Below are 27,304 nucleotides of genomic sequence, written 5' to 3'. Positions count from 1 at the left end.
TTGTGAAGATCACACATTTATTTATTGCTCTTTATTTATTCTGGAAAACCTCACCGAGTCTTCTCAGAAGTGTCCAGCATGAGTATTTTGGGAAATACCTACTACGGGTGTATAGCTTCATTGGGAAAAAGCCTGAGTACCTGGAGAATATCCACCACACATACAAGGGGTCAAAATTTACAATGAATATCAATGAAAGCTCTACTCTATGTGTTAGCACTAAGACGTGTTCATCCTTCAGTCACATATCTTGTAGCAACACTCCCGGGCTCAAGCAGGTACCCAACGTTGGGTCAACATTGGCATGTGTATATGTTGACCTTCTTTCGCACCGTACATAGCCAACCGTGTTGACCTCCAATGAGGTTGGACCCACTGGACCAATGTTGGCCCGACGTTGATCCAACGCTGGCCCAATGATCCATGTTTACTGGGTTAAAGATTAAAGGTGATCAGGCTATCTCTGCATCCTGAGTGTCGTCTTGGGGGTTCGGCGGCAGGCGGAGTATCAGCGGGCGCGGGTTGAGGTGCGTGCCGAAGGAGAAGCAGTTCCCGCCGCCTCCCACAATGAAGATGTGCCTCTCATGGTCCTTTCCGTCACCACCACCACCACAGCCGCCACCGCTATCCCACCGCTCCACAGCGCTGTGTCCGTGCAGCAGCACGGGGCCCTCCACGCCGCACTGCAGTGGCAGGGATGGCATTTTAACGGGTGCCGCCCCCGAAAAGAAACGGAAGAAGCTTAGTGTTTGTCATAAAAAAAGTTATTTTTAGCCAATTTTATTTTAAACGGTGATTTCATCACCATGTGAAAGAACGCCCTGCAGAAACAGATATCACAGAACTACCATTGAGATCCCTAGATTTGACCTCGTGCCATGCTATAGCGGTGCAACACCCACACACCTGTTGTACACCCTGCCAAAAGAGTTAATCACATTTTAACACCAAGGTTTTGGTGTTAAAATCCAGCGGTGGATAGATCAAGGATAATTGATGCTGATTTTGTGCCCAAAGTCTCAAATCGAAGTGCCTCTCCTCTTGAACGAGAAATGGAATGACGCGTATCTTTGATGATAGCTCTGAGCCAGCAATAGACATTTCAAATTGGCACTGCATCATTCTCCCCACAGGGTTAATGCTCTAACTATTTATTATTACTAGCAGGAAGTACCCGGCATTGCCCGGGCGAAACTTAACACATACATACATAAAAAATACAAGAAAGTGTAATGTATGTAAAAAGTATTTGCGTATCAATTTTACGTGTTTAGGAGAATACAACTAGTGCAACACATTTTATTTGTTTTGTTAGTCCCTGCTGGCGATGTTTACTACACATCACAGCAGTTTCTCATTTGAAGCTGATTCGACGTACAGTGAGGGAAACAAGTATTTGATCCCCTGCTGATTTTGTACTTTTGCCCACTGACAAAGATATGATCAGTCTATAATTTTAATGGTAGGTTTATTTGAACAGTGAGAGACAGAATAACAACAACAAAATCCAGAAAAACACACGTCAAAAATGTTATAAATTGATTTGCATTTTAATGAGGGAAATAAGTATTTGACCCCCTCTCAATCAGAAGGATTTCTGGCTCTCAGGTGTCTTTTATACAGGTAACGAGCTGAGTTTAGGAACACACTCTTAAAGGGAGTGCTCCTAATCTCAGCTTGTTACCTGTATAAAAGACACCTGTCCACAGAAGCAATCAATCAATCAGATTCCAAACTCTCCACCATGGCCAAGACCAAAGAGCTCTCCAAGGATGTCAGGGACAAGATTGTAGACCTACACAAGGCTGGAATGGGCTACAAGACCATTGCCAAGCAGCTTGGTGAGAAGGTAACAACAGTTGGTGCGATTATTCGCAAATGGAAGAAAAACAAAATAACTGTCAATCTCCCTCGGCCTGGGGCTCCATGCAAGATCTCACCTCGTGGCGTTGCAATGATCATGAGAACGGTGAGGAATCAGCCCAGAACTAAACTGGAGGATCTTGTCAATGATCTCAAGGCAGCTGGGATCAAAATCACCAAGAAAACAATTGGTAACACACTATGCCGTGAAGGACTGAAATCGTGCAGCGCCCGCAAGGTCCCCCTGCTCAAGAAAGCACATATACATGCCCGTCTGAAGTTTGCCAATGAACATCTGAATGATTCAGAGGACAACTGGGTGCAAGTGTTGTGGTTAGATGAGACCAAAATGGAGCTCTTTGGCATCAACTCAACTCGCCGTGTTTGGAGGAGGAGGAATGCTGCCTATGACCCCAAGAACACCATCCCCACCGTCAAACATGGAGGTGGAAACATTATGCTTTGGGGGTGTTTTTCTGCTAAGGGGACAGGACAACTTCACCGCATCAAAGCGACGATGGACGGGGCCATGTACCGTCAAATCTTGGGTGAGAACCTCCTTCCTTCAGCCAGGGCATTGAAAATGGGTCGTGGATGGGTATTCCAGCATGACAATGACCCAAAACACAGGGCCAAGGCAACAAAGGAGTGGCTCAAAAAGAAGCACATTAAGGTCCTGGAGTGGCCTAGCCAGTCTCCAGACCTTAATCCCATAGAAAATCTGTGGAGGGAATTGAAGGTTCGAGTTGCCAAATGTCAGCCTCGAAACCTCAATGACTTGGAGAAGATCTGCAAAGTGGAGTGGGACAAAATCCCTCCTGAGATGTGTGCAAACCTGGTGGCCAACTACAAGAAACGTCTGACCTCTGGGATTGCCAACAAGGGTTTTGCCACCAAGTACTAAGTCATGTTTTGCAGATGGGCCAATGCATACCGATTGTGGTGGTTCCTGCTATCACTACAGCAGTGCATACCGACTGTGGTGGTTCCTGCTATCACTGCAGCAGTGCATACCGACTTTGGTGGTACCTGCTATCACTACAGCAGTGCATACCGACTGTGGTGGTGCCTGCTATCACTACAGCAGTGCATACCGACTGTGGTGGTACCTGGTTTCACTACAGCAGTGCCTACCGACTGTGGTGGCACCTACTATCACTACAGGAGTGCATACTGACTGTGGTGATACCTGCTTTAACTACAGCAGTGCATACCAACTGTGATGGGATCTGCTTTCACTACAGCAGTGCATATCGACTGTAGTAGTACCTGCTATGATTACAGCAGTGCATACTGACTGTGGTGATACCTGCTTTAACTACAGCAGTGCATACCAACTGTGATGGGATCTGCTTTCACTACAGCAGTGCATATCGACTGTGGTGGCACCTACTATCACTACAGGAGTGCATACTGACTGTGGTGATACCTGCTTTAACTACAGCAGTGCATACCAACTGTGATGGGATCTGCTTTCACTACAGCAGTGCATATCGACTGTAGTAGTACCTACTATGATTACAGCAGTGCATACTGACTGTGGTGGTACCCGCTATGATTACAGCAGTGCATACTGTGGTGGTACCTGCTTTCACTACAGCAGTGCACACTAACTGTTGTGGTGGCTGCTATGATTACAGCAGTGCATACTGACTGTGGTGGTACCTGCTATCATCACTATCATCACAGTAGTACATGCTGACTCTATAGCAGTATACAGTATATCGACTCTATAGCACAAAGTACTCACCTGACAGAGTGGCGTGGTGAGGCCTAGTCCTGTGCAGAGCCCCCGGCCTTACCTAGATTGCCCAGCCGGCCGAGGTGGCACCTTGGCAGGATGAGGCTGGGCCGCTATCTACCCACCATCCCCCCGCCCGTGCTACAATAATGCTATCTAAGCGCTATAATATTAGGATCTACCGACCCTATGCACACATTGGGGGGGGGGGGGGGGGTGTATTTTTTTTGCATTTTGAACGCGTATGAGAAATCCCCCCCCCCTCCACCGATGACGCGTGTGTGTTGCCCGGGGCAACCCTCGGGCAGCTTTATCTGCGCGAGGAAATAATTAAATAATGGGGAATATAACTACATTGTTAAGTTAACTACATTAAAGTTGACGGATGGGTAAACGGAATAGCGCTGGCTCGCCACAGGGTTTACGGCGTGGTACCCGGCATCGTTTAAAAAACGTAAACCCCACGGTTAGCGAGCCAAATCCTTCGCAAGTTGCGTGCACACAGACACACAGACAGACGGACAGATGGACAGACAGACCTAGAATGCCTTTTATAGGTAAGATATGAAAACATGAACATGAAAATTACAAACATTTTAAGACAGGTTAGTTTGATGAAAAACCTACATGTTATTTGGCGATGCTGCATTGCCAGTGATGGCAAAAAGCACAAATAACAAAAAAACTCAACACGTTCATCAATAACACTGTGGCCTTTAAAGGAAAAATACGTAAAAGGTGATGTTTTAGGCACTGGTCCTTCTTCAGAGGATGTAAATAAAGAGGGCAGAAGGATTCATTCTTATTCACTGTTATCTTGCTGGCCTCTCTATGCGTGTGCCATAGAGAGACCAGCGGCATCTGCAGAGGCGTAACGTGTTAGGCATGGGTCCTGGCGCGAGGAAGGAAATGGGTCACCCTCAGTGATTTCCCTTCTCTTTGTAGCCTGGCACTTGGGCCCACCACCCCTCACCCCCCACCCCCAGCTGGTAACATCACCCTCTGTCAGACTCTGCCCGACCGTGAAACGCAACGCCTTTGTGTTTGCCTTGTCCTGAAAGAATGACGACACAACCAAATGTTTGAATTATTATTTAATTATATTATTGGCTCTTTTTACGTGACTTTCCCGAAAGAACCAAGAATATGAATCCCTGCAGTCACGAAAGCTTGTTCGCACAGAAAAGCCTCACCGAGTCTCATTACTCTTTTTCAGGAGGGTCCTGATAAATGTTGGCAGCGGGACGGGATGACTGCCATGTGAAATCCCATTTCGAGTAATTTGCGGAGAATATTTCAAATTTGGCCCATGCAATGAGTCTCACATTGCGAGTGACGTCACGGGGATCTTTAATGTCTACTGTGAAAGCAGGGGCTGTGTATCTTCGCGGTGAATGCACCCAAAGGAATTCAACTATTTATTAAAATATAGCGGGAAGTACCCGGCGTTGCCCAGGCGAAAAAGACACACACACACACATCGACTTACAACAACCGCCATTTGACACTAAGTGGCGGTGACGTTACCACGACGCTCACCACGACGCTTGTGCCAGGCCATGTGCACCTTGAGGCTTACACACATACAACAACAACCGCCATTCGCCACTAAGTGGCGGTGACATCACCACGACGCTTGTGCCAGGCTATGTGCACCCTGAGGCCACGTGAAGTGTCGAACGCCCGCTGGCAGGAGGTCACGGGGCAGACCCAGGTGCCACGAGTCGACTGAGATGACTGGCTGATGCACCACCTGTGCCCCCTACTGTGCCAACCTGCTGTGCTTTAGCCACCCGGCGCTCCGCTCGTTGTTGTGAGCGTCGCTCCTCCGCCCTCCGTTGTTGTTGGAGGGCAACTACCTCCAACTGCCCAGTAGCGTCCTTCACGAGCCTCCTCCACAGAGGCCGATCTTGACACCGCTGGTACCAGTCATCGGCAAGTCCACTCAGCTCCACGTCCTCCTGTACCACATCACTCCATCTCTTCTCTAGCCCGTGCCGCGCCCGCTTAGCCCCCTCAATCCGGCTGAACAAAAGCTGTTTCGGCATGCGGTCGCTGGGCATGCGGGCTACATGACCCAGCCATCGCAGCCTTCCCCGCCGGAGGAGCTCACCGATGGGACCTTGCCCAGATCTTACAAGGATTTGTTAGCTCCTCACACAATCCAGTCTGGTTAAACCCAGGATGGATCGTAGGCAGGCCAGCCTAAATGTTTCTAACCGGCGAAGATGTTCCATTAGGGGGGTCCACGTTTCGCAAGCGTAGAGAAGGGAGGGAATGACCGTGGCCGAGAAGACCTGAAGCTTAGTGCGGAGCGACAGACCAGGTAGCTTCCACACAGCGTTACGCAACCGATGAAAAGATATTGCCGCTCGACTGATTCGGAGTGAGACCTCTGCTGTTAAACTGGAGCCGGTCATAAGCACACTGCCCAGGCATGGGAAACTCTCCACTCTCTCCACAACTGCCCCATCACCGATTGGGAGTTGTGGGGGTGGAGTGTCCGATGGTACAAAATACCCAGGCAGGTGCTTAGTTTTGGTGGGGCTGATGGTAAGGCCCCACCTTTTAGTGGCACGCTCCAGTCTCAGCAGCAGCATCTCCAACTCCTCCTCTGAATGAGCAGCTATTACCAAATCATCAGCATACATAACGTGGTTGAGCAATAGGGAGCCATCCCTTGACCGCACCCGGGCATCGATCAGCCTCCCATTATATCTGTACCATATGGAGATTCCCCCGGTACAGCTATTGAAGGCTTCACGAACTACGTGGTCAAAATAGATGTTAAATAATGTGGGAGCCAGAGGACATCCCTGTCGCACCCCAAGGTGTACAGGGAATGGCTTTGACTCCTGGCCATGTAGTTTTACCCGGGCCCGCTCACCATCATGAAGGTCCTTAATGATCGTGAGCAGAGGGTCAGGTACTCCAAAAGCACGAAGAACAACCCAGAGCCCAGGCCTACTGATGGTATCATAGGCCTTGACCAGGTCAATAAAGCAGAGATGTAGGTCTTGTTGGAATTCCCTACACCTCTGCTGTAGCAGACGGACAGAAAATATGGCATCTGTGCAGGACCGCCCTTTCCTGAAACTGCATTGGGGCTCCGCAAGCCTCTCCTCAGCGTGCCTGGCAAGGCACATACAGACATCGACCCACACACACATGGACCTACACACACACATATGGACTCAAACACACACATCGACTCACACACATACATCGACTTACACAGCAATCCTCGATGATGCCACAGCTATAGAAATTTTCTCCCTCTGGCGAACCTTAGCGAGGAGCAGGTTGAGAACAAAGGTCTTCCCAGTACCGCCAGGTGCATCAAGGAAAAAATATGACTCCATTTTTAGTCTCAATGTCTTCCAAGATTTTCGTGTAGGCTTCTCTTTGTGCATCCATCAGCTTTGGTTCATTTTTCTCAATACATTTAAGAAGCTGTAAGCCATAATAGAATATTTAACGTAGGATCTCTTGAGCAAGGGCATGCAGGTTGTCCCTGTAGGGTGTTGGTAGTCCCATAGACGTGAGGTTTTTTTTCCAGCAATAGAGTGCAGTTTGTCCTCAAGGGGGATGAGGGTCTGTTTGAAGATGACATCAGAAAAGTTGACGTCGAGGTTTGGATTGTCTCGCTGAGCTCTGTGGACGATGTCCTCACTCATGCCCTCTTTGTATTTTTGCCAGAGTTCCATGGGGTTCGATGGGCTGCAAACTTGAAAATGTATGCAGAAGAGCAATCTCGGTTGTGAAGGGGACTGACCGCGTCTCCTGCAGCCGACCGTCCGCCTTCACGTCCCTCCACACAGGCGAGTTGGGACATGTCGGGCACCCGGACACGTTCGCCATCTCACCCATCTCACGTCATCGGGACGGGTCCATCTCATCAAGACGGTCCGCGGGATGGTTCGTACTCGGGTACCGTTGCTAAGAGGTAGCCGGCTTCGCAGACACAATGGAGGAAATTGGCTCGTAGGGTGGCTGCCGCGGCGGCGGGATCCTCGATGGTCGCTGCCACTATTCAGGGTGTTGATGTCCGCGTTTTGGTTGATACGGTTCAAAAGAGGACATGCCATGGTCTGTTGGCGATGAGGCTTGGCTTCATTGCCCGCAGGTGCCTGTGGGCACCTCCTCCAAGCTCCACAAACCATGGCAGGGGCCGGTGAAAATTATTGAGGTTTTGCTTCCTCAGTGTGTTCGCGTTCGTCACGGCCGTCGGCTTTGATTTGTTCACCCGTCACGATCGAAGCCGTTTGTTGCTCCCATTGGGCCATCGTCATCTACAAATCCCGGGTTCCCGGTGCCTGACGTGGCCAACAGGCCTGCTGCCCCTGTGCAAGGTGATCCTCCGAAGTTTGTTTTTTTACCGCCCACAGCGTCCTTGAGTGAGACGGCAGGACCGGCGGACGCCGCTACCCCGCCATGCCCACCTGCGATGGTTCCGGCTGTGTCGCCCTCTACTGGACCACTGCTTCCACCTGCCGGTGTTCCAGTGTTGATCCCGCCTCAGGCAGATGGGCCGGCTACGTGGACACATTCCAAGATGTCGCAGTTTCTTGAAGCATTTGGGTTTTAACTTGCGTGTCTGTTCCTATTCCGCATTGTTGTTGTCTGGCATTGATTGTTGGAGCATTCCTTATTCTTCTTATTCCATTCTTGTTGTTGTTATGCTCAGTTGCTGATGGCGCTCCGTATTACGCTTTATCCTTCCTTAGCTTGGACGGCTAGATTTTTTTTCATCGGGGGGAGGTGATGTAATAAGAGAGCGCCATCTCCTGCATTATTGTGGGGGTTACATTACCTATCATACAGTCCACGGTTTATCGATAGTAGGGATTATATCTGGGGTAAAGGTGAATGGGTGGATCTACCAGGGAAGCCTCTGGAACGTTCCCGAAGGGCGTAGTCAGAGGCGGGGCTTAGCCTCCGGGGAGCGAATATAAGCCGGGGGTACAGCAGCGTTAGGGGTCAGTGTTTGAAGATCAAGAGGAGCTCCCCGTCGCTGCTGCCCCGCCATCTCCACCTGCCACGTGGCGGCTCGACCTCCACCCACTCAGCCGTGTGTTAGCGAGCGGGGTGAGCGCCATGTGGCGCGGGGCAGCGCAGCCACGAGAGCGGGTCGACAGCCGCGGCGAGAGAGAGAAGTGGCTGTACCGAAGATTTATCAATGAAACACTTTAAGTTACTTATCGTGTCGGAGCCACTCATTACAGCTTAATCAAGATGGTGATCATCCTCAAGAATTCCACGAAGATTGCAAGCTTCCCTGTATGTTTGACAGACAACTCCTTCCACTGTTTTGAGGTGTTGGAAAAATTTGGGCTGTTTGACAACAAGGAAAAGCATTCGGAGAAAGTAGCACTCCTGATTGTTGGGATGAACTGTGTAGACTCTTCATAAGGCATCAGATTCACCGTGAGCAGCACGTCACTTCAATTTTTTTTAGCACTCCATGTATAGTAGGAGGGAACTTCATGGTAGAGCAGGTTGGCAGCAAATGGGTCACTTTGGCACAAAACAAAGAACGCCATCAGGGTGGTATCTTGTGGTGGCAGGACCTGTTGTTGGGCATTTCCTTCGGTGAAGTAGATGCGTTGACCATTTTCGAGGTGAACTGCCAAATGGATGACTGTGGGGGAACGCTCATGGATGGGGAAGCCAATAATTCTCCAAATGATCTCATTGCTGCTGATGTATCTTCCTTGGACAAGATGTTTTACCTCATCCACACTTTGCCCCTCTGTGTTGTAAGGCAAATACAGCCATTTCAGAGCCTTTGTTGATGTACTGGCAACATATATGATGGCTTTCACAGAATTGCAGAATTCCACTTTAAAGTGTGCCTCGAAGATCTTTCACAGAAGAGGGCAGTAGGGAATGATCCACCGGTTGTGAACCTTCATTTGAGAGTTAGTGGCAGGTCTGAGCGTTGTTTCAAATCTACCATGCTCAGTATTTCTGCGACGATATAGAGGATGGCCATCATGGCCCGACTGAGTGTCTTTCAAGAAGTTCTGTGAATACTTCTTGGTACACCTGCGGTCTTGTATACATTGTGAATTTGGATAGAACTGGCCACATCAGCCATGGACCATTTGCTTGCAGACCACATAAAAAAGGGCAGGGTCTTGATAGGGGTCAGGTAGCTCACCACTGATAAATGTGTCAATGTCACTTGCATGATTTTTTTCCTTCATCCACAGAAAAATGTGAACATGAGGAAAACGACATTTTTGGCAAGTTACTGCTTGTTCCTTTTCAAAGACGCCGCCTTCGTTAGTCGTAATAAGCATCATGAGGTCATCAACTTTGAGTTTAAAGACCCTTGCATGTGTGTCTGTTGGCTTTTGGTTGGATAAAGCTCAATCTGAATCTCCTTCCATTTCACATTGCAAGTGAAGGTGATAAAGAGATGGGGCCTGCCATATTGTCTGATGTACGTCATGGCATCCTGAGTCTTCTCATGCATGTATCTTGGTCCAGCTGTGAAGGATGAAGGCAAAAAAACGAATCTGGCCACATTGTGAGCGTTTACATCTCCGTTGGCATTGATAGAGTCCACGAGATGAGCATACTGTTCAACACGCAGGCGTTTTTGATTCAGTTGAATGGAAAGAATGCACTCACTCTCAATTTTGGCATACTCATCGACAACATACGGGTGAAAGAGGTTGGCGCACCGTAATATGTGGTTTCCTCCGCTGTCCATGATCATGAAGGAATGGAAGTCTTTAGAGGAGACAGTTTTGTGAGGATGTGTTTGTCCTGTAGCTTTGATAATTTGAGGACTCTGGACGTGGTACCCGTCTTGGCCTTGCGACAGTAAAATGTGGTATTGTAGGGCATCATATGCTCTGTTTGTCTCAGGAAATCGTTTGATGGTGTTGTCTTGGTATCGAAGCACAATGTCTCTCTTACCATGCTCCTCACCCACCGTAAGAACAGCAACCTCAACAAAAGTTGGGGCATCGAAGCTCCCTGCGTGCTCCCCGCTTGGGTCGAAAGAAACGGTGCAGTACACCAAATGTAAAATGGTTGATTTGCCCACAAATGTAACAAAATGATAGACCAAATAAAATCGGCTGTAGCTAAGAAAGTCCAACGTATTTAGCAGTATAACATAGAAATCAACATCGCAGTACCACATATCAGTGAAGAGCGTGAGGTGAGCAAACGAAACAATAGAAATGCATTGAAGATATAAGCTAGAATAAGTCTACATTATAGAGCAGCAGTACGCACACTTAAGTTAATAAGCAGGCACCAGTCTACATTATAGACTGGCAGTACGCTGACTCAATGACCTAAGCATTGCTGCAGTCGACATAATAAGCTGGCAACACGGTCAGCAGCTTAAAAAGCAGGATACAGTCTCCATGAAAGACTGGCAGTACACTGAGCGAGGTGAAGAAGCAGGCAACAGATTACCGACTGGCATACACTCACCCTGGCCAGTAGCAATGTTTACAGTGTAGATAATAGACTGCCAGTCCACTAACTTTAATTAATAAGCAGGCAAAAGGCCACATGACAGACTGCCAGTAGACTGGTGCGGCTTCATAAAAGCACACGTTAATATTTTAATATGTTGCAACTTAAAATTGAAATATTAGTTGTCTGCACACAAACATTATTAATGTAATATGCAGGTGTCAACACACAAACATGATTAATTTATTATTTGCAAAGTAATTTTTTTGTACACACACATATATGGACTCATGCAAACACACACGGACATACACACGCTAACATCGTCGCAGACACATACATGGACTCACACGCACATAAGGACTTAGGAAAAATAATAAATACATTTTTATTTACTAAGTAAATGTAGTAATATTAGTTGTGAGCACACAAGCAAAAAAAATGTAATATTTGCAAGGTGATTATTAAAATAATAAGTTTCTATGTACGTGAGTTTAGCGAAAGAAGCAATAAATATTCATATTAGTTGTCTGCACATAAACATGATTAGTGTAATTTTTGTAAGGTGATTATTTAAATGAAAGGTTTCTATGTACGTGAGTTTAGCAAAAGAAGCAAGAAAAAAGTACTTAACATTGTCGTGGTGAGGCCTAGGCCCATGCAGAGCCCCTGGCCTCGCCTAGATTGCCCAGCCGGCCGAGGTGGCACCTTGGCAGGCTGGGGGCTAGGCCGCTACCCCCCCCCACCATCCCTCCGCCCACGCTAGAATTATACTATGTAAGCACTATAATATTAATATCTACGATTCTATAGTAGTAAGTGCACACATTGGGGTGGGGCGGGGGACATGAAACTTTGAAGAATTTACCTCAGCGTTTATTTGCATAATGAAGGCGAAAGATAAATCTCCCCCCTCCACCGATGACGCGCGTGCGTTGCCAGGGGCAACCCCCGGGCGGCCGAGTGGCGGAAAAAATAATTAAACAAAGATACATCAATATACAGGCATCGTCAGAATCAGGATCACACCACAACCTCCTGTATACAGGCGAGGTAGTTAACATCTCGCCACCATGGTGACCTGGTAATAACCAGGGCGGCCGCTGGATATCGAACCGCAAACCTCTGTAACAAGTGGAAAACGTGCTACTGCTAGGCCACCATGTCATCACCTCAAACTATTATCATTATTGTCTTCTGTGCCAGCCTTAGAGGTGCTCATGAACAGCACTTTTCCCTCACAACTTGTGAAGCAAATTGTCCTTATTCATGTTTGCACTTTGCTTCCGTACATTTTTAACTCACCGTGTCAACATTGTACTCCTGTGTGCTCCCGGTGAGCAGGTCTACAATGGCCAGCGCTGGTGGGTATGCGGAGTGGATGCCTACGCCGCCCACCAGCACCAGCCGCCTCTCCTCTATCACGTGCGCCGTGTGCGAGTAACTGCAACAAAACCGCCCGAGGCAAAAATCACATACGGGACACGAGAAACAACAAACACAGCCCTCATCTTGAATTGTAAATGGTTGCCGTTTGCTGTTAAAAACGCCACACAACCTTCCGTGGAATGCAGGGGAGGAGCAACAGCAGCAGTCGTGGGAGTGCATGATGTGGTCAATAATCATAATAATTTACAGCCCTTTGTCAATCCACTGCTGGAAAATAGGCCTCCCATTGGAACATTGGCCAAGGAGGTGTTTTTTGTTTTAACCATACTTTACCACTCTGGTCAGTGTAAGTTGACGTGCGGCAGAACCATATATTAATCGCCACTGATGTTGGATGTGGCGAGGAAAATCGATATCAGCTCGGCGGGTTTATAGAGCATTTTAAACGAGGTGTACAATTTTTTTGCCCGCGTGAAAGCCATCCAACGAGTGGATGAACCGGTCACATTGTGAGGTGCGTGCAATGGCATCGAGTGTGCAGGAGGTGGAACTGCACTGGAGTCCACGGTGCCAGAGGGGTCCAGGCACCGTGCAAAGGGAGCACGTGCCAGCCGCGCACGCCACCCCGCGCAGGTGCCGTTGTGGCGCTCACCGCGGCGTGATCGGATGGCGCAGGGGCAGCTGCCGCCACGTGAAGCCCTCGTGCTGTGCCGCTGGAGACAGGAGGTGGACGCAGCCCAACGGAACGAGCGCCGCGCCCAGCCCGCCCGCCACCACCGCCCCCTCTCCGAAGCCGCACGCCGCGTGCGAGTGTCGGCCCTCGGGCCGGCTCCCGGACACGGGCAGCTTCACACGTTGGCGCACACACGCAAAGACCCCCCCACAGAGCTTTTAACAAGGCCGTCGGGACGAGTGCTTACGGCGAGCACCTACTAAGGCCGGCAGCGCACACGAAGGGGGGTGGTCGGCGAGCATCACGTTCCGCTGCCTTTGATACCCCGGTGCTGATGTTCACGCACCGTAACAGGTACTCGTTTAAGGCCGAGTCAACCTCGGGGAGGCCCAGGACAGACTCAGAAATTTGTCACTGCTGTTGGGCATGAGCGGGACTCAAAAGCGGGTTGCTGGATTCGCAGTGTAGTGCATGTTAACCACTGCGCTACCGCTCCCCACATGCATGCACACACAAACACACCACACACGCGCGGACCACAATTGTATAATTGCGCACGCACACACAGAGTCTACTGCTCACACAATCACTCTCAACACTCCGTGGTGTCTGGTAGCTTGCACCTCTGTGGCATCACGTTGTGCGATGACCTAAGTGATGCCTATAACTGAATGGACCTGAATGCGCCCGATCTCGCCAGATTCTGAAAGTTACGCAGGTTTGAGCCCGATCGGTGTTTGAAGTGATGACCACGTGTAAGGCTGCAGGCTGATGTGGGGCTACACTGCCAGCAGAGCCGCTAAATCTGTTGTGCCGCACTATGTTCCGACGTCTGTGTGCCTCGTCTTCACCGACATGCATTGACCAGTGTAGTGAAGTATGGCCAATCAACCTCTGCGACCCGCAGGGCAGAGGGAGGGCCCTCATCCAGTACTGGAATGACGCAAGGGCTGTACCCATGCCTGTTGTACATTGTCAAGAGTGGCACTTTTTTCAATGTGTGTAATCATTTAGTGGCCTGCGGGCTGCGATGTAAAGAGTTCCCCTCCCCCCTGGCTTTGCTCACCTGAGTCCAGGTGAACGCCTCTAGATCCAGGAAGTGCCAGTCACTGAGAACCAGGTGCTGGGTGTCCCTCCCTCCGTAGACAAACAGGAAGCGTCTCCCTGACAGACAAGACAGTCGTGCACTCACAGCCCAACCTGAACTACTTATCCTTGATGTTAACAACAAACGATGAGCTGACAGCTGTGTCAAAGTACGAGCACCATTAAGATGGTCACTGCATCGCGTGCTTTTGGATGTGCTTCTGCGGCAATCTGGAACACTCTTCCTTCCGATATTAGGAAGCTACTTGGACTATGCACCTTTAAATCATCTAGATTGAAAACTCATTTATTTAAAACTGCTTTTTGCATTTATTCTGTAGTCCTTCCCCCGCACCCGCAATTAGCAACGGTTGGCTACATACGGTGCTAAAGAAGTTCAACATGCATACAAAGTGGCCGAACGTACATCTTTAAAATCCGCAGAGAGACAAAGTCACCGGAGCCGGGGCTTGGAAAAATAAGAGTCGCAGCGAAGAGGATCCCTCGCTCCCTCACCTCGGCAGCTCACCACGCATGCCGCGTGCCTCCAGCGTGGAGAGGGGGCCGCGCCGATGCATGGCACCTCGGAGAGCGCGAGCGATGGCGCGGCGCTGCCCGCGTCGCCCCCGAGGCGCGCCAGCCACACGTCCGCGCAGGGCCTGGCGGGTGAGCGCCGCCCCCCGAACAGCACGGCCTCGTGGGCCGAAGTGGCCGTCAGCGAAGGGTACATGCGTCCATCTGCACGTGGCGGTGGCGTTGGGACGGAAAAACAATACGCCGTGAATTCTTGAGCACAAGCAATGATGCCCCGTCAGGCACGCGCGCTGATGCCGCAGTCATGGCAGCAGAGGAAGAATGCATGTTTTGATGGAAGGGCAATTTTTCTGCATATCTCTTGAATAACAATACACCCCACTCGTGCATGCTGGCGCGTGTGTAAATTCCACGTTCCTTTTGCAGGAAAACCACTGTTGACCACTGTTCACTTCGCGCAGAGTGGTACAAATTTGTATTGACCCTGGACAGATGATAAAGTGAGTAAAATGTAATGACAATCGGGTGGAGCGCCGGTGTAGTGGTTCACATATTAACCCGGCAACCTGAGTTTGATTCCTGGTCACAGCTAACATCAGTGGTGAGTGACATCAGAACCTGGGCCTCCTCTTCACCAAACGGCATGATCAAGCATCCCATATTACCGACGCGGTACGGGGGAGGCTTTCCTTTGCTCTTCATCCAGCAGTCGGATTGACAAAGGGTCGTTAAAGACAATAACCAACAATCACAGCTCACCCCACTTGGGTCCAAAGTCTTTGGTCACCACCGCGCCGGGCGGCACCAGAAGCCAGGCCCCGGTGAGACGCCCGTGCCGCCCATGCCGTGGCCCGAACCCGCCTAGCGTGAGCAGGGCGGCCCGGCCAGCGGGCGGCCCCAGCGTGCAGGAGCGGTGGCCGTAGCTGGGCGGGAGGGCCAGGGCTGCCTCGCACGGAGACAGTGACAGCACGGGCAGCTCGCGCTCCTCCTCACTGCTGACAAAGCCTGATGATGCCGAGGGAGAAGAGGAGAACTGACGGCGAGGGAGACGGGGGTCAGGGGTCGCCGTGCACACGCATGAGGAGGGCCCCGGCTCCGTACCGCACTGCCGCCGGTGGCTAATGCTCGATTCGGCCGTGGGAGTATTATCCAGGTCGTGGGTGGAACCGTGCTTGCACTGGTTCAATACTCATGCGCTATTCCGCGCATGTTGCGAGTCGGTGAATCAGCACTCCATGCGAACACAAACACGTTGGCCAGAAAACCGACTCATTTGAGAAGCAATAATCGCAGACGACACATGCTATGTCTACACCCGACTCCAAGAAGATAACAAGAGAAATATTTTTTATTGTCAAGTTTACGCTTGTTTTGCCTTATCCAAAAGTTTAGATTTTTTTCTGGGCCACCCTTCCCTATCTTTACACCAGACAATAAAAATTGGCTGTGCCACAATGTCTCCCTTCTGTGGTCTCAGACTACATGTACTATTTATTTTGTATGGATGCCAATAATTATTTTACTATTATAGTATGGAACAATGGCTTTGTAAGTATAGCAATTATAGTGCTGCAACGTGTTATCGTGATTATATATCTATGTACTGAATGTATTTATTCATGAATTCACCCGTGAGACAAATGAACATCTGCTTAAGTTGGTTAACAAAGAGGGCTTGCACAGTCAAGGATAAATACGATCGCAGACAAGAGCAATTTCACCATGTTTCAGCGAAGCGCTGGGAAGGCGACCTCAGGTCATGGCCCATGTCCACCGGCTGGGTGTAAGGAGCTACCTGACGGCGGGGGCAGAACGGGCTCTGAGCTCAACCTTCCTTTGGAGGCGACCAGGATGAAATAATGGGAGCATTTCAAGTGCCACTCCTGAAAAACAAAGAGGTTTTTTTTTTTTCACCAAACAGGAAATCAGGGGTCACGTGGGCTTGGTGGCTCGGGGCGCCGAGACCCCCGGCAGAGCGATGAGGATAAAACTTTTCTAAATAGCAGGGAACGATCGCTTGGTAAATCGCTGCGTAAACTACTGGGGGGTAAAGGACCGGCTTTTTTGGGGTGAATTCGAGACTTAATGATTCACCTCAATTTCATAAACGGTTTCAGAGTTGTGAGTTGATACAAGAACTTATTTTTTTCGTTGGTCAAACGTTTCACTCTTCTTGGCATCGGTTCTCAAATGTTGTTGTCGCGCTTGCAGAGTTTGTTCCGTTCGACGTAACGGACCATGAGCGTATCACTTGCATAACCCTGCCAACAACTGATCTTTACACATGCCAATCAGAGTGCAATCACCGGTGTCTTATTAGTCCTCTGCCAAGCAGCAGGTCCGTAACTAACACTTCCTCCATCTTCCCCCCCTTCTTCCCCTGCAACTCCCTCTACTCCCTTACTTAAGTTCTTATTGCCTCACCTTCCCCTCCCCACGTAAAATTACACGCACCCCGCTCGCGGTCCCCACTCGGTGCGGCAGCAGCGAGCCCCCAATCGCCCCCCTCCTCTAAACTCAGGAGCGCAGCGTCGGGACTTATACCCGTGCAGATTCTGTATCCTCCCCACCCCTCATGTCGTGGTTTGTGCTCTGTACCGGGCTCCTACTTAAATATAAAAACATAAAAATCTAAAAAAAATTCCTCCTTCCTCTTCAATCGTGAGCTTCCTTCTTTATTACACAATGCCCCCCTTCTGCTCTCCCTCCCACTGCCTTCAAGTCCGCCAAGCAAAATTAATATTTTTTTCTTCCTCTGCCCCTTGCCCACCATCCCTTCCTTCCAGAACCTCCTCGAGAGCTTGACGATTGATGGTGACAACCGACGAACCGGCGGTGTACCTCGTGCTCGTCAAACAGCTCCAGGTGCTCCACCCTCGCGCGCTCCTGCACGGACAGCACGTTCAGGTAAAACTCGTTCATGTCCACGCTCTCGCACCTCTCCCAGCCCTACGCAGGGGAGACACGACGGCAGGAGACGGCGTCGTCCAGCCAACGCACGAACCATCGTTTTTTGTGGGATGCCTGTGCAAATTTACCACCCTTCGGCAGTATTAACAATATTATCCCTCTCCGATAAAGCATACTCCAAAGCTCGGCTAAGAGCAATTACGGAACATTGGAAGTCATTACGTCTATTTCCGGAAGTATTAAGGACACTAATGGATTCAACAGAGATTTCTCTCGAGGGAAGGCAACGTATATGCCGCGCTAAGGTCAACACTTGTTAACTGCTCTCTGTAAAGCCCGCTTTTGAGCATCAAGTGGACAAATTATGACCAGTTAACCGGTGTTGAACTTGAAATTACACACACGCTAGGAGGGACCTGAAACTCAACTAAAGACACTTTTGCATGCCCTATAAAATAATGTGGACAAAATCCATCGAATCTTTAGCCAGATTCATGGTTTGGCAAAAAAATCTAATGGCGTGATCTTTTGCGGACAAACAAACACATCTGGAAAACGGCGCAAATGTCTCCCTTCTATCCACTGAGCGTCAAAAGAAATGTCTCATCCATTCACATGTAATTAATAATAACAATGCAATTCACAACACGTGCAATATTTCACGTGTATAAATGACGGTGACTGAGGCTCAGAGACAATTTCAGTGTTACTCGATAGCCAGGCGAGAGGGGTTGGTGCCTTTAAGCACCTATTAAAAATCCATGCAGAACGAGTCCAATAAGAATGACAAGTTCACTCAGCGCATGCAGGTTATTATATTTAACGGTTCTGTTTGAGTATAGTCTCTCACCCGCACTTGCATTTTCTTCCTCTCCTCGCCTAAAAATACCACGTTCAAAACGGTTACCCCTACATGAGTGCGGCCGTGCACCCAACCACCGTACCCCTTACCTCATGGACACCTGACCCCGTGCTTGCTGTCCACAAAATACCTGTACCCCTTTCCCCTATCACTTGTGCTTCGTTCAATATATTGATTTTCAATGTATGTGCAAACATACAAAAAGTCCATGCGGATTTAACGCTGCTGAAAATGTCCAGTGGGACGGGCGTTACAGACGGCGGGGCTGCCACTGAGAAACGATATCTGGACAACCTCCACCGCCCCCCCCTCCCCCCCACCACCGGCCCAGCCACCCTCCCTGGCTACCCTGTGTCCCTTGCGAGTTGCCGTAGAGCTGATGGAGGCACCTGGCTCAGGTATCGCGCGTGCTGGGCGTGGCGCGTGGGGAACCGGCGCAGCGCTCGCAGCGGCGACCCGAGTCGACTGAAGTGGTTCATCATGACGGAGCCGAAGCCGTCGCCCGGGTGGGCCTGCTCGTACGCGACAAACGTGGCCGCCACCAGCCGCTCTGCCGCCCAGCCGATGAGGGCCGAGGCTCTGCGCACAGTGGGCGGGAATGACGGCAGGCGCCGGAGATGCCTACGATCGCAAAAATCGCACTTTGCGTTGGAGAGCCAATGCTGGTGGTTTTAGTTCTTTATCAAAATGTACCAAGCCTATGGCCATATCACCCAGAATGCACCCAACCGTGTCACATCTCAGAAGCTGTCCACAGGCTTTACCTGGATAGTAGTTGGTTAGTGCGGTTCTAGCTCTGTGTAAGTGTGTGTGTGTGTGTATGGATTTTGGATCCATGTGTGAGTGTGGATTTTACTATCTGTGAATGATTGCTCACTCTTGTGTGTACGAGTGTGGTTCTGGATCTGTGCACGAGCGTGGATTCTGGATCTGTGCACGAGCGTGGATTCTGGATCTGTGTGTGAGCCTGGATTCTGGATCTTGCCTGAGCGTGGATTCTAGATCAGTTAACGGTGGCTCAAACTGTGTGCATGTGAACATGGATTCTGGATCTGTACGCGAGCATAGATTCTGGATTTGCATGTGACAGCGCGGATTCTGGATCTGCGCGTGTGTGAGCGTCGATCCCGGATCTGTGGCCGCACCTGTTTGCGTCGACGTAGGTGAGCACACACTCGGACAGCAGCAGAGTGGGGGCGGCAGGGTCGAAGCCGGTGCCCACCAGCGACTCCTCCAGCTCTCGCAGCTGCGTCACGTCCACGCCAAGCAGACAGTAGTCGGCGCTGCTCACGCACAGGCCTCGCCAGACCCGGGGGGGGGACACATTAAACCCTCGATACCACCGCGGTGTAACGGCCGAGCACACTCGACTTGGAATCCAGAGGTCGCTGGTTCCGTCTTGCGGTGTGCCAGTTGAAACGACGGGCAAGTTTCAGTCCACCCAGCAGTATAAATGGGCACAGCACAGTTAGTCGATTGGCAAGGTTTAAGTTTGTTTTGTTAACCAGGTGTCAACTCAAGAGACGAGGACAGTGTCATCTCAAAAAATGACCTGGGCCAGTAAGGGGCAATGATTGCTATGTATCATCCCGAGTTATTTATTGTGTAATTTTCAAATTTCGGCCCCGACGCCCGCACATAATGGCCTACTCTTGCGAATGACATAGCCCGATCTTTAACGTCCACAGTGAAGTAGACGGTGTGTAGTATTATCATGGTTAATACACCATGGTATTAATACACCATGGTATTAATACACCCACAGTATTTATACACCCACAGTATTAATACACCCACAGTATTAATCAGGGTGGGCGATGGATTCGAACCGTGAACCTCTGCAACAAGCGGCAAAAGTGCTATAGCTAGGGCCATTTTACCACCCATGGTGGGGTAGAGTGTGGGTATTCCCACCTCTTCAAAGACATCTTGCATTTCTGTGAGGTCCTGGGGGAGGGGAAATCCCTCAGCCAGGAAAACGTGGGACAAAGTGGGGATGACCCTGCTGAGGCTGCGGTGCCTCAAATATTGGAGGAGGAAGTCACCCCCTGTGAGTGGCTGGCTGAGGTGCCATCTGTTGAGGAAGTACTGAAGGCGATCCAGAGTCTGTGACCAGGAAATGCACCGGGCAGAGATGATCTTCCAAGCGAAATGCTGAGGGAGGGTGGCGTTTGTGCACAGACTGCCCTACATAACATCATAACAATAGTCTGGACCACTGGATGGGTTCTGCAAGATTGGAAGGATGCCCTGGTGGTCCCCCTCTTTAAAAGGGGGACCGCACAGACTGTAACAACTACAGGGGCATCTCACTCCTCAGTGTGCCAGGAAAGGTCCTCGCAAGGATTACTCAACATCGCCTTGCTAGGCACGCTGAGGAGAGGCTTGCAGAGCCTCAATGCGGTTTCAGAAAAGGGCGGTCCTGCACAGATGCCATATTTTCTGTCCGTCTGCTACAGCAGAGGTGCAGCGAATTCCAACAAGACCTACATTTCTGCTTTATTGACCTGGTCAAGGCCAATGATACCATCAGTAGGCCTGGGCTCTGGGTTGCTCTTCGTGCTTTCGGAGTCCCTGACCCTCTGCTCATGGTCATTAAGGACCTTCATGATGGTGAGCGGGCCCGGGTAAAACTACGTGGTCGGGAGTCGGAGTCATTCCCTGTTCACCTTGGGGTGCGACAGAGATGTCCTCTGGCTCCCACATTATTTAACATCTTTTTCGACCACGTAGTCCATGAAGCCTTTGATGGCTGTACCAGAGGAATTTCCATCTGGTACAGATACAATGGGAGGCTGATCAATGCCCGGGTGCGGTCAAGGGATGGCTCCCTATTGGTCAACCACGTTACTGTATGTATGCCGACGACCTGGTAATTGCAGCTCACTCAGAGGAGGAGTTAGAGGCGCTGCTGCTAAAACTGGAGTGTGCCACTAAGAGATGGGAGCTTACCATCAGCTCCACCAAAACGAAGCACCTGCCTGGGTATTTTGTACCATCGGGCACTCCACCCCCACAACTCCCAATCGGTGATGGGGCAGTTGTGGAGAGAGTGGAGTTTCCCATACCTGGGCAGTGTGCTCATGACTTGCTCCAGTTTAACAGCAGAGGTCTCACTCCGAATCAATCGAGCGGCATTATATTTTCATCAGTTGCATAACGCTGTGTGGAAGCAACCTGGTCTGTCGCTCCGCACGAAGCTTTGGGTCTTCTCGGCCAGTCATTCCGTCCCTTCTCTACGCTTGCGAAACGTGAACCCCCCTAATGGAACATCTTCGCTGGTTAGAAACATTTAGGCTGGCCTGCCTACGATCAATCCTGGCCTTAACCAGGCTGGATTGTGAGGAGCTCACAAATCCTCGAAAAATCTGGACAAAGTCCCATCGGTGAGCACCTCCGGCAGGCAAGGCTGCGTTGGCTGGGCCATGTAGCCCGCATGCCCAATCACCGCATGCCCAAACAGCTTTTGTTCGGCCGGATCGAGGGGGCTAAACGGGCGCGGCACAGGCTAGAGAAGAGATGGAGTGACGTGGTACAGGAGGATGTGGAGCTGAGTGGACTTGCCGATGACTGGTACCAGTGGTGTCAAGATCAGCCTCTGTGGAGGAGGCTCGTGAAGGACGCTACTGGGCAGTTGGAGGCAGTCGCCCTCCAACAATAACAGAGGGCGGAGGAGCGACGCTCACAACAACGAGCAGAGCGCCGGGTGGCTAAAGCACAGCAAATTGGCACAGTAGGGGGCACAGGTGGTGCATCAGCCAGTCGTCTCGGTCATCTCAGTCAGTAGACCTGTGGCACCTGGGTCTGCCCCGTGACCTCCTGCCAGCGGGCGTTCGACACTTCACGTGGCCTCAAGGTGCACATGGCCTGGCACAAGCGTCTCGGTGACGTCACCGCCACTTAGTGGCAAATGTCGGTTGTTGTTGTATGTATGTGTGTGAGTTGATGTGTGTGTGTAAGTCGATGTGTGTGTGTGTGAGTCCATGTGTGTGTGTGTGAGTCCATGTGTGTGTGTGTGAATCCACGTGTGTGTGTGTAAGTCGATGTGTTTGTATGTGTGGGTCGATGTCTGTGTGTAAGTCGATGTGTGCGTGTGTCTTTTTCGCCAGGGCAACACAAGCTACTTCCCGCTAGTTTCATATAATTTGCTAATTATTTGCATAAACGGTATATTACTGTTACTCATAAATGTGATTGATTGCGAGTATCGTGAGGCAAAGAATCCATATAATTGCTCAATTGCTATGTGTCTCCTTGTCACTACTGGCCATGTCACGACTATTACCACTCATGGTATGTACAGCTCTTTGGCAATACACTGCTGAATGAAGGCCTCTCCATGGCATGTTGGCCGTTGGGGTTGTTTTACCATATTTCACCATTGCTGGCCAGTACAGGGCGTTGAAGGGGGAAGAGTGTAGGACCATTTCAGATATTACTTGCCACCGATGGTGCACGTAGCTAGGAATAGAAATCAGGTAGCCGGGTTTTTCGACAGCAGCACGCTAACCACTGTGCCACTGCTCCACCCATTAGCCAATACCACCGACTCAAGTGTTAGCCAATTAAGAACGGCACAAATTTCCAATGTACTTACGAATTATGATAACATAATGGTTTTGAACGTAGTGGGAAGCACTTGGGAAAGTTGGACTGCTGTGGTGGGAGGCTGCGTTCATAGAATCTACCTCCCCTAGGATGCAGGTTGGTCGTGCGTTCGATCCCGAACCCTGACGCCCGTATATTTGGAGCTTGCACGCACTCTCTCATGATCGCGTGGATTTTTCTCCGATGCGGCCCCAAGTCACCTTTTGGCAGAGAAGGGTCGCCAGGCTTAGGAGTTTCATCGCCGGACTCGGCTTCATTAAACCGCACCCGGCCCGGGGAGAGCAGCGCGAGCAGCTCGGGGCTCTGGCGGATGAGCGTCGCCTTCCTCCGCGCGACGGCCGGGAAATCCACCTCAAACACCACGGCCCGGCCCAGCCGAGCCTCCGACTTGAGTCGGAAATAAGCAGTGTCGAAGCCGGCGCCCAGCGACACCATCTGCTCGCCCCGACGCCGGCCGGGGAGAGGTCACGGCGAGCGCAGAGCCGGGCCCCCGAGACCGAAGTTGTGTTGCAGAGATGCAGGGTGATCCATTTGTAAATACCCCACCGATTTAAAACGATGCCCCTCGCACTTCTTTCGTGACAGGCAATTAAATGTTGCGGGAGCAATGGCTTAATGCCCAACGGCAGAGAGTCGTTGAAAGCATTAATACGCCGATGGAAGACGCGCAGAGGCTTTGAAATTAAATGTTCTCTTTTCTCTAATTGACCCTCAACCCCCCCCCCCCATTGATTTTAGTGGGGTACCTATAAATAGTTCACCCTGTATACTTGTACACGTACACAGGCCCTTTGTCAGTCCAATGCTGGCGGAGGAGCCACCACATGCCACGTGGATTGTGGCGGTCGTTTTATCGTACTTCACCACGCCGGTCACTGCGGATTGCTAAGGGCCGGCGGAAGCGTAGAGCAACACGGTACAACAATGGACTGTTTTTCTGCACTACCCTCTGCTGCAAATCACGTACGTATACTGCGAGAGAAGCAACCGAAAGCGCCCAGATGAAACTTGCCTTGTAAACAGTGTGTAGAGGTCATGTTTTCTTGTTCATGTTTTTTTGTTTGTTGCGGTTGCACCCGATTCAAGAGCCGAATGGCTCACAGGGCTATACCAAAATAAATGAAACTATGAAACTATGAACATAGCCGCACACGGTGCCCGTGTCCAAACGTTTTCAATGCACGACCAAATCGTCGCAAAGAAGCGAGCACCTGTGTCCTCGGCTCCGCTCGTGTCCGCTCCAGGAAGCAAGTCAGGACGTAATCCACAGCTTTGGCTCTGATGTAATAACCCCTGCGTGCACACACACGGACAAAGATCCCCCGTATAGTCTTGAAGAGACCGTTGGGGAAAGCGCTGTTAGCGAGCACCTATGAAGGCCGGCACAGAGCGCGAAGGGGTGGGTGGCCAGCACCATGCCTGGCCGAGCATGTCTCCCCAGTGGCGATGTTTACACATCGCACCAGGCGCTCATTCACACATCGCACCAGGTGCTCATTCACACATCGCACCAGGTGCTCATTCACACATCGCACCAGGTGCACATTCACACACCGCACCAGGTGCTCATTCACACATCGCACCAGGTACTCATTTGAGGCTGAGTCGACCTAGTGGAGGCCCAGAACCGATTCAGATAATCGTCACCGGTGTTGGACGTGAGCGCGAATCGAACTCAAGTCGCCGGGTTCATAGTGCAGCGCGCTAACCGTTGCACTCCCACACACGTGCACACACGTGCGCACACACACGTGATGACGCCATCATCAACACGCAAGGCACAGGAGGCAGAGGCAATGTACGGACAGCAGGGCCCTTCTTAGGTGAGCAGCACTGGCAAGGTGAGCGGGGCTGGCAAGGTGAGCGGAGCTGGCAAGGTGAGCGGGGCTGGCTGGGCGAATGGGGACCCCCACCTATTGATGAGAGGGGATCGCCGCCGCTGCCGCTGGGCTTCGCAGATGAAGTGTGCGAGGAGCTGGTCCTGCACGTATCCGGCTGTCGCCATGGACACCTTGCTGAGGATGCTGCTGTCATTGGTCCCTTGCACTCGCGCCTGCGGAGAGACCGGCATCGCCGCCGAGTGGCGTCGTAGTGCGAACAACACCGGCGCTCTGCATGGATGACTGACTCACGTTTGAATCACGAAGCAGATTGCTTACTGCTGCTGCACAATCCAGGACTCTGCTCTGTTTCACAAGCTGCCGCTCGTGTTAGCAGCGTAATTGTTGCTGCTGCCACTGCATAAGGCACCGACCTAAGTTCTCTAGCAAGCGGATTGTACCATCGCAATCGGTGACCAATTACGTCTGCACCCACTGGTAGTCGTGAAATTCACCACCGTGCCGCATTCGCGCTCCCAACTCGTCGTCTGCCTTTGTGGTCTCACGCCCGCAGTGCTTCTCAACAGGTTTCACTCCACGGCACGCAGTCTCGAGCTCGCTCGATCTCTGCGGCACACCGGATCGAAACGTCACTGTGGGCCCGGGTTGGTGGGTGGGTGACGGGTTGGTGGGTGGGTGACGGGGTGGTGGGTGGGTGACGGGTTGGTGGGTGGGTGACGGGTTGGTGGGTTGGTGTGTGACGGGTTGGTGGGTGGGTGGGTGACGGGGTGGTGACGGGTTGGTGGGTGGGTGACGGGTTGGTGGGTGGGTGACGGGTTGGTGGGTGGGTGACGGGTTGGTGGGTGGGTGGGTGACGGGGTGGTGGGCTGACAGCTGTCTTCTGCCGTCCCGCACGCGGCACGACCAATTTAATGGGGAGGGTGGGATATGTTTTTGGGGGGGGCGGGGGGGGATGAGTGGGGGGGGATAGATCGGCCACTGAATGGCACGGAGAGTTCGTCCGTCCTCGCCTGCTGTGAGGTTCTTTCCTTTAAAATAAATTAAATTCCCAAAATACCGCGGGCACGCCGGGGACTTTACCACCGCAAAGCGCTTGCTTCACAGCTGGTGGTGAAGTCACACATGATGCGAGCGCAGTCACACCCGGATGGAGTTGAGAAATTAACACTGCTGCGCTTTGCCCTTGTCAGCCCAATGTCAATCAACCGGCTTCAAAGGAAGATTGGCATGCTAGTCATCACCATTTAGAGCCTCAAGTCCTCTTCACTTAACTTGCAATGTAAGAACAATTGGGTTTGCGTGGTTATTGTGGGGGGGGGGGGACGACTCAACATCAACAACAGTTTGCAATGCAAATGCACGATTTTAGTCACCCATTCATTAAATTTCAGCCGTTTGCAAATCCACTGCCGGATGTAAGTCTCGCCACGCCGTATCGTTCATCGCTGGCATTGGTTTGGGCCATACTTTAGCCGCAGCTTATCACCGACCGTCGCCGCAGCTAATCCGCGTGCACGTATTGTGGGACGGCACGGGAATGATGGTGCCGCCTGTGTGGGCTAGGACGAGGCGTCAGGCTCGAGTCAAGATGTCAGGAGCAGGAGAAGTTCAGCACAACAGTGGCATTCGCGACACTGCCCTCTGCGCGCGGACGACCGACACGCAGCCCAGAGTTGTTCTGTCTTCTGATCTGGCGACTTCTGCGAAGTTTGGAAACGTGTACATTTAACATTAACGCGCGCTGCGAGACTTTGACGAATGGCGAGAACGAAACAATGCAAAACGCGGGGACGATTAAAAACGAGACTCGATTCTTCATTGAAAAACCGCGCGACCTCCGGTCGGCATCGTCACTACGAGTGGAACCCCCCTCTCCCCCCCCCCCCACGTGGGGTTAACATTGGTTGGCTTCATCATTATCGGCGGTCCGCTCACTTGGGCTGGCTCACATGGTCTCTCGCCCTTCTCTTTGCTTTGGGACACTTTGTTTGCGCCGGGGCTTCTTTGGTGACGATAGAAAAAGAAGAGACGTGCCGACGATCGCGACCAAACTGCTGACGACGCTGCTGACGGTCGCAACGGAGTTGATCAACAGTCCACCACGTGGCACGGGCGAGCAACTGCGGCAGGGGTGCGCACGACGCGTCGTCCGACGTCGACCATACCGAGGCGCTCTCGTGTCGCATGGTGGACCCCCAGAGGGGCGGCTGAGACGCGCGGCGTTAACGATCGAGAGTGGTGATGGTGGGTGGTGGTGATGGTGGTTGATTAAACGCAAGCTATTCCTCCCTCTCCTTTTATCCTCATTAGGAAAGGAGCGGCGAGCCGTAGAGGGGGTGTCCAAGTGAAGTGAA

At 51.2% G+C, this 27,304-nt stretch overlaps 1 protein-coding gene across 5 annotated transcripts; it reads right to left on the bottom strand.

The window, feature by feature from the left end:
• LCMT2 (leucine carboxyl methyltransferase 2) lies at positions 1-27,304 on the bottom strand. 5 transcript variants are annotated; one of them, XM_076069308.1, is made up of 14 exons: positions 26,900-27,304; positions 25,023-25,162; positions 24,321-24,402; positions 23,310-23,544; positions 19,647-19,800; positions 18,891-19,080; positions 17,571-17,615; positions 16,525-16,612; positions 15,489-15,734; positions 14,712-14,933; positions 14,176-14,273; positions 13,089-13,282; positions 12,353-12,491; positions 1-683 (listed from the first exon to the last, which is right to left on the bottom strand). In XM_076069308.1, the coding sequence occupies exons 1-14, from the start codon at positions 27,134-27,136 to the stop codon at positions 453-455; spliced, it is 2,301 nt and encodes a 766-aa protein (XP_075925423.1). In that variant the 5' UTR covers positions 27,137-27,304; the 3' UTR covers positions 1-452. The 5 variants fall into 5 exon arrangements, with proteins under 5 accessions (XP_075925423.1, XP_032820724.1, XP_032820734.1 ...); XM_032964833.2 differs by having other exon boundaries at positions 17,571-17,678; positions 26,900-27,302; XM_032964843.2 differs by having other exon boundaries at positions 17,571-17,678; positions 27,116-27,301.

This window comes from Petromyzon marinus, chromosome 2 (genome assembly GCF_048934315.1).
Source record: "Petromyzon marinus isolate PM22_M1 ecotype Great Lakes invasive population chromosome 2, UKy_Petmar_22M1.pri1.0, whole genome shotgun sequence".
Lineage (NCBI taxonomy): Eukaryota > Metazoa > Chordata > Hyperoartia > Petromyzontiformes > Petromyzontidae > Petromyzon > Petromyzon marinus.
The sequence above is the reverse complement of the archived record's forward strand: the minus strand, read 5'-3'. Positions and strand labels throughout refer to the sequence as shown.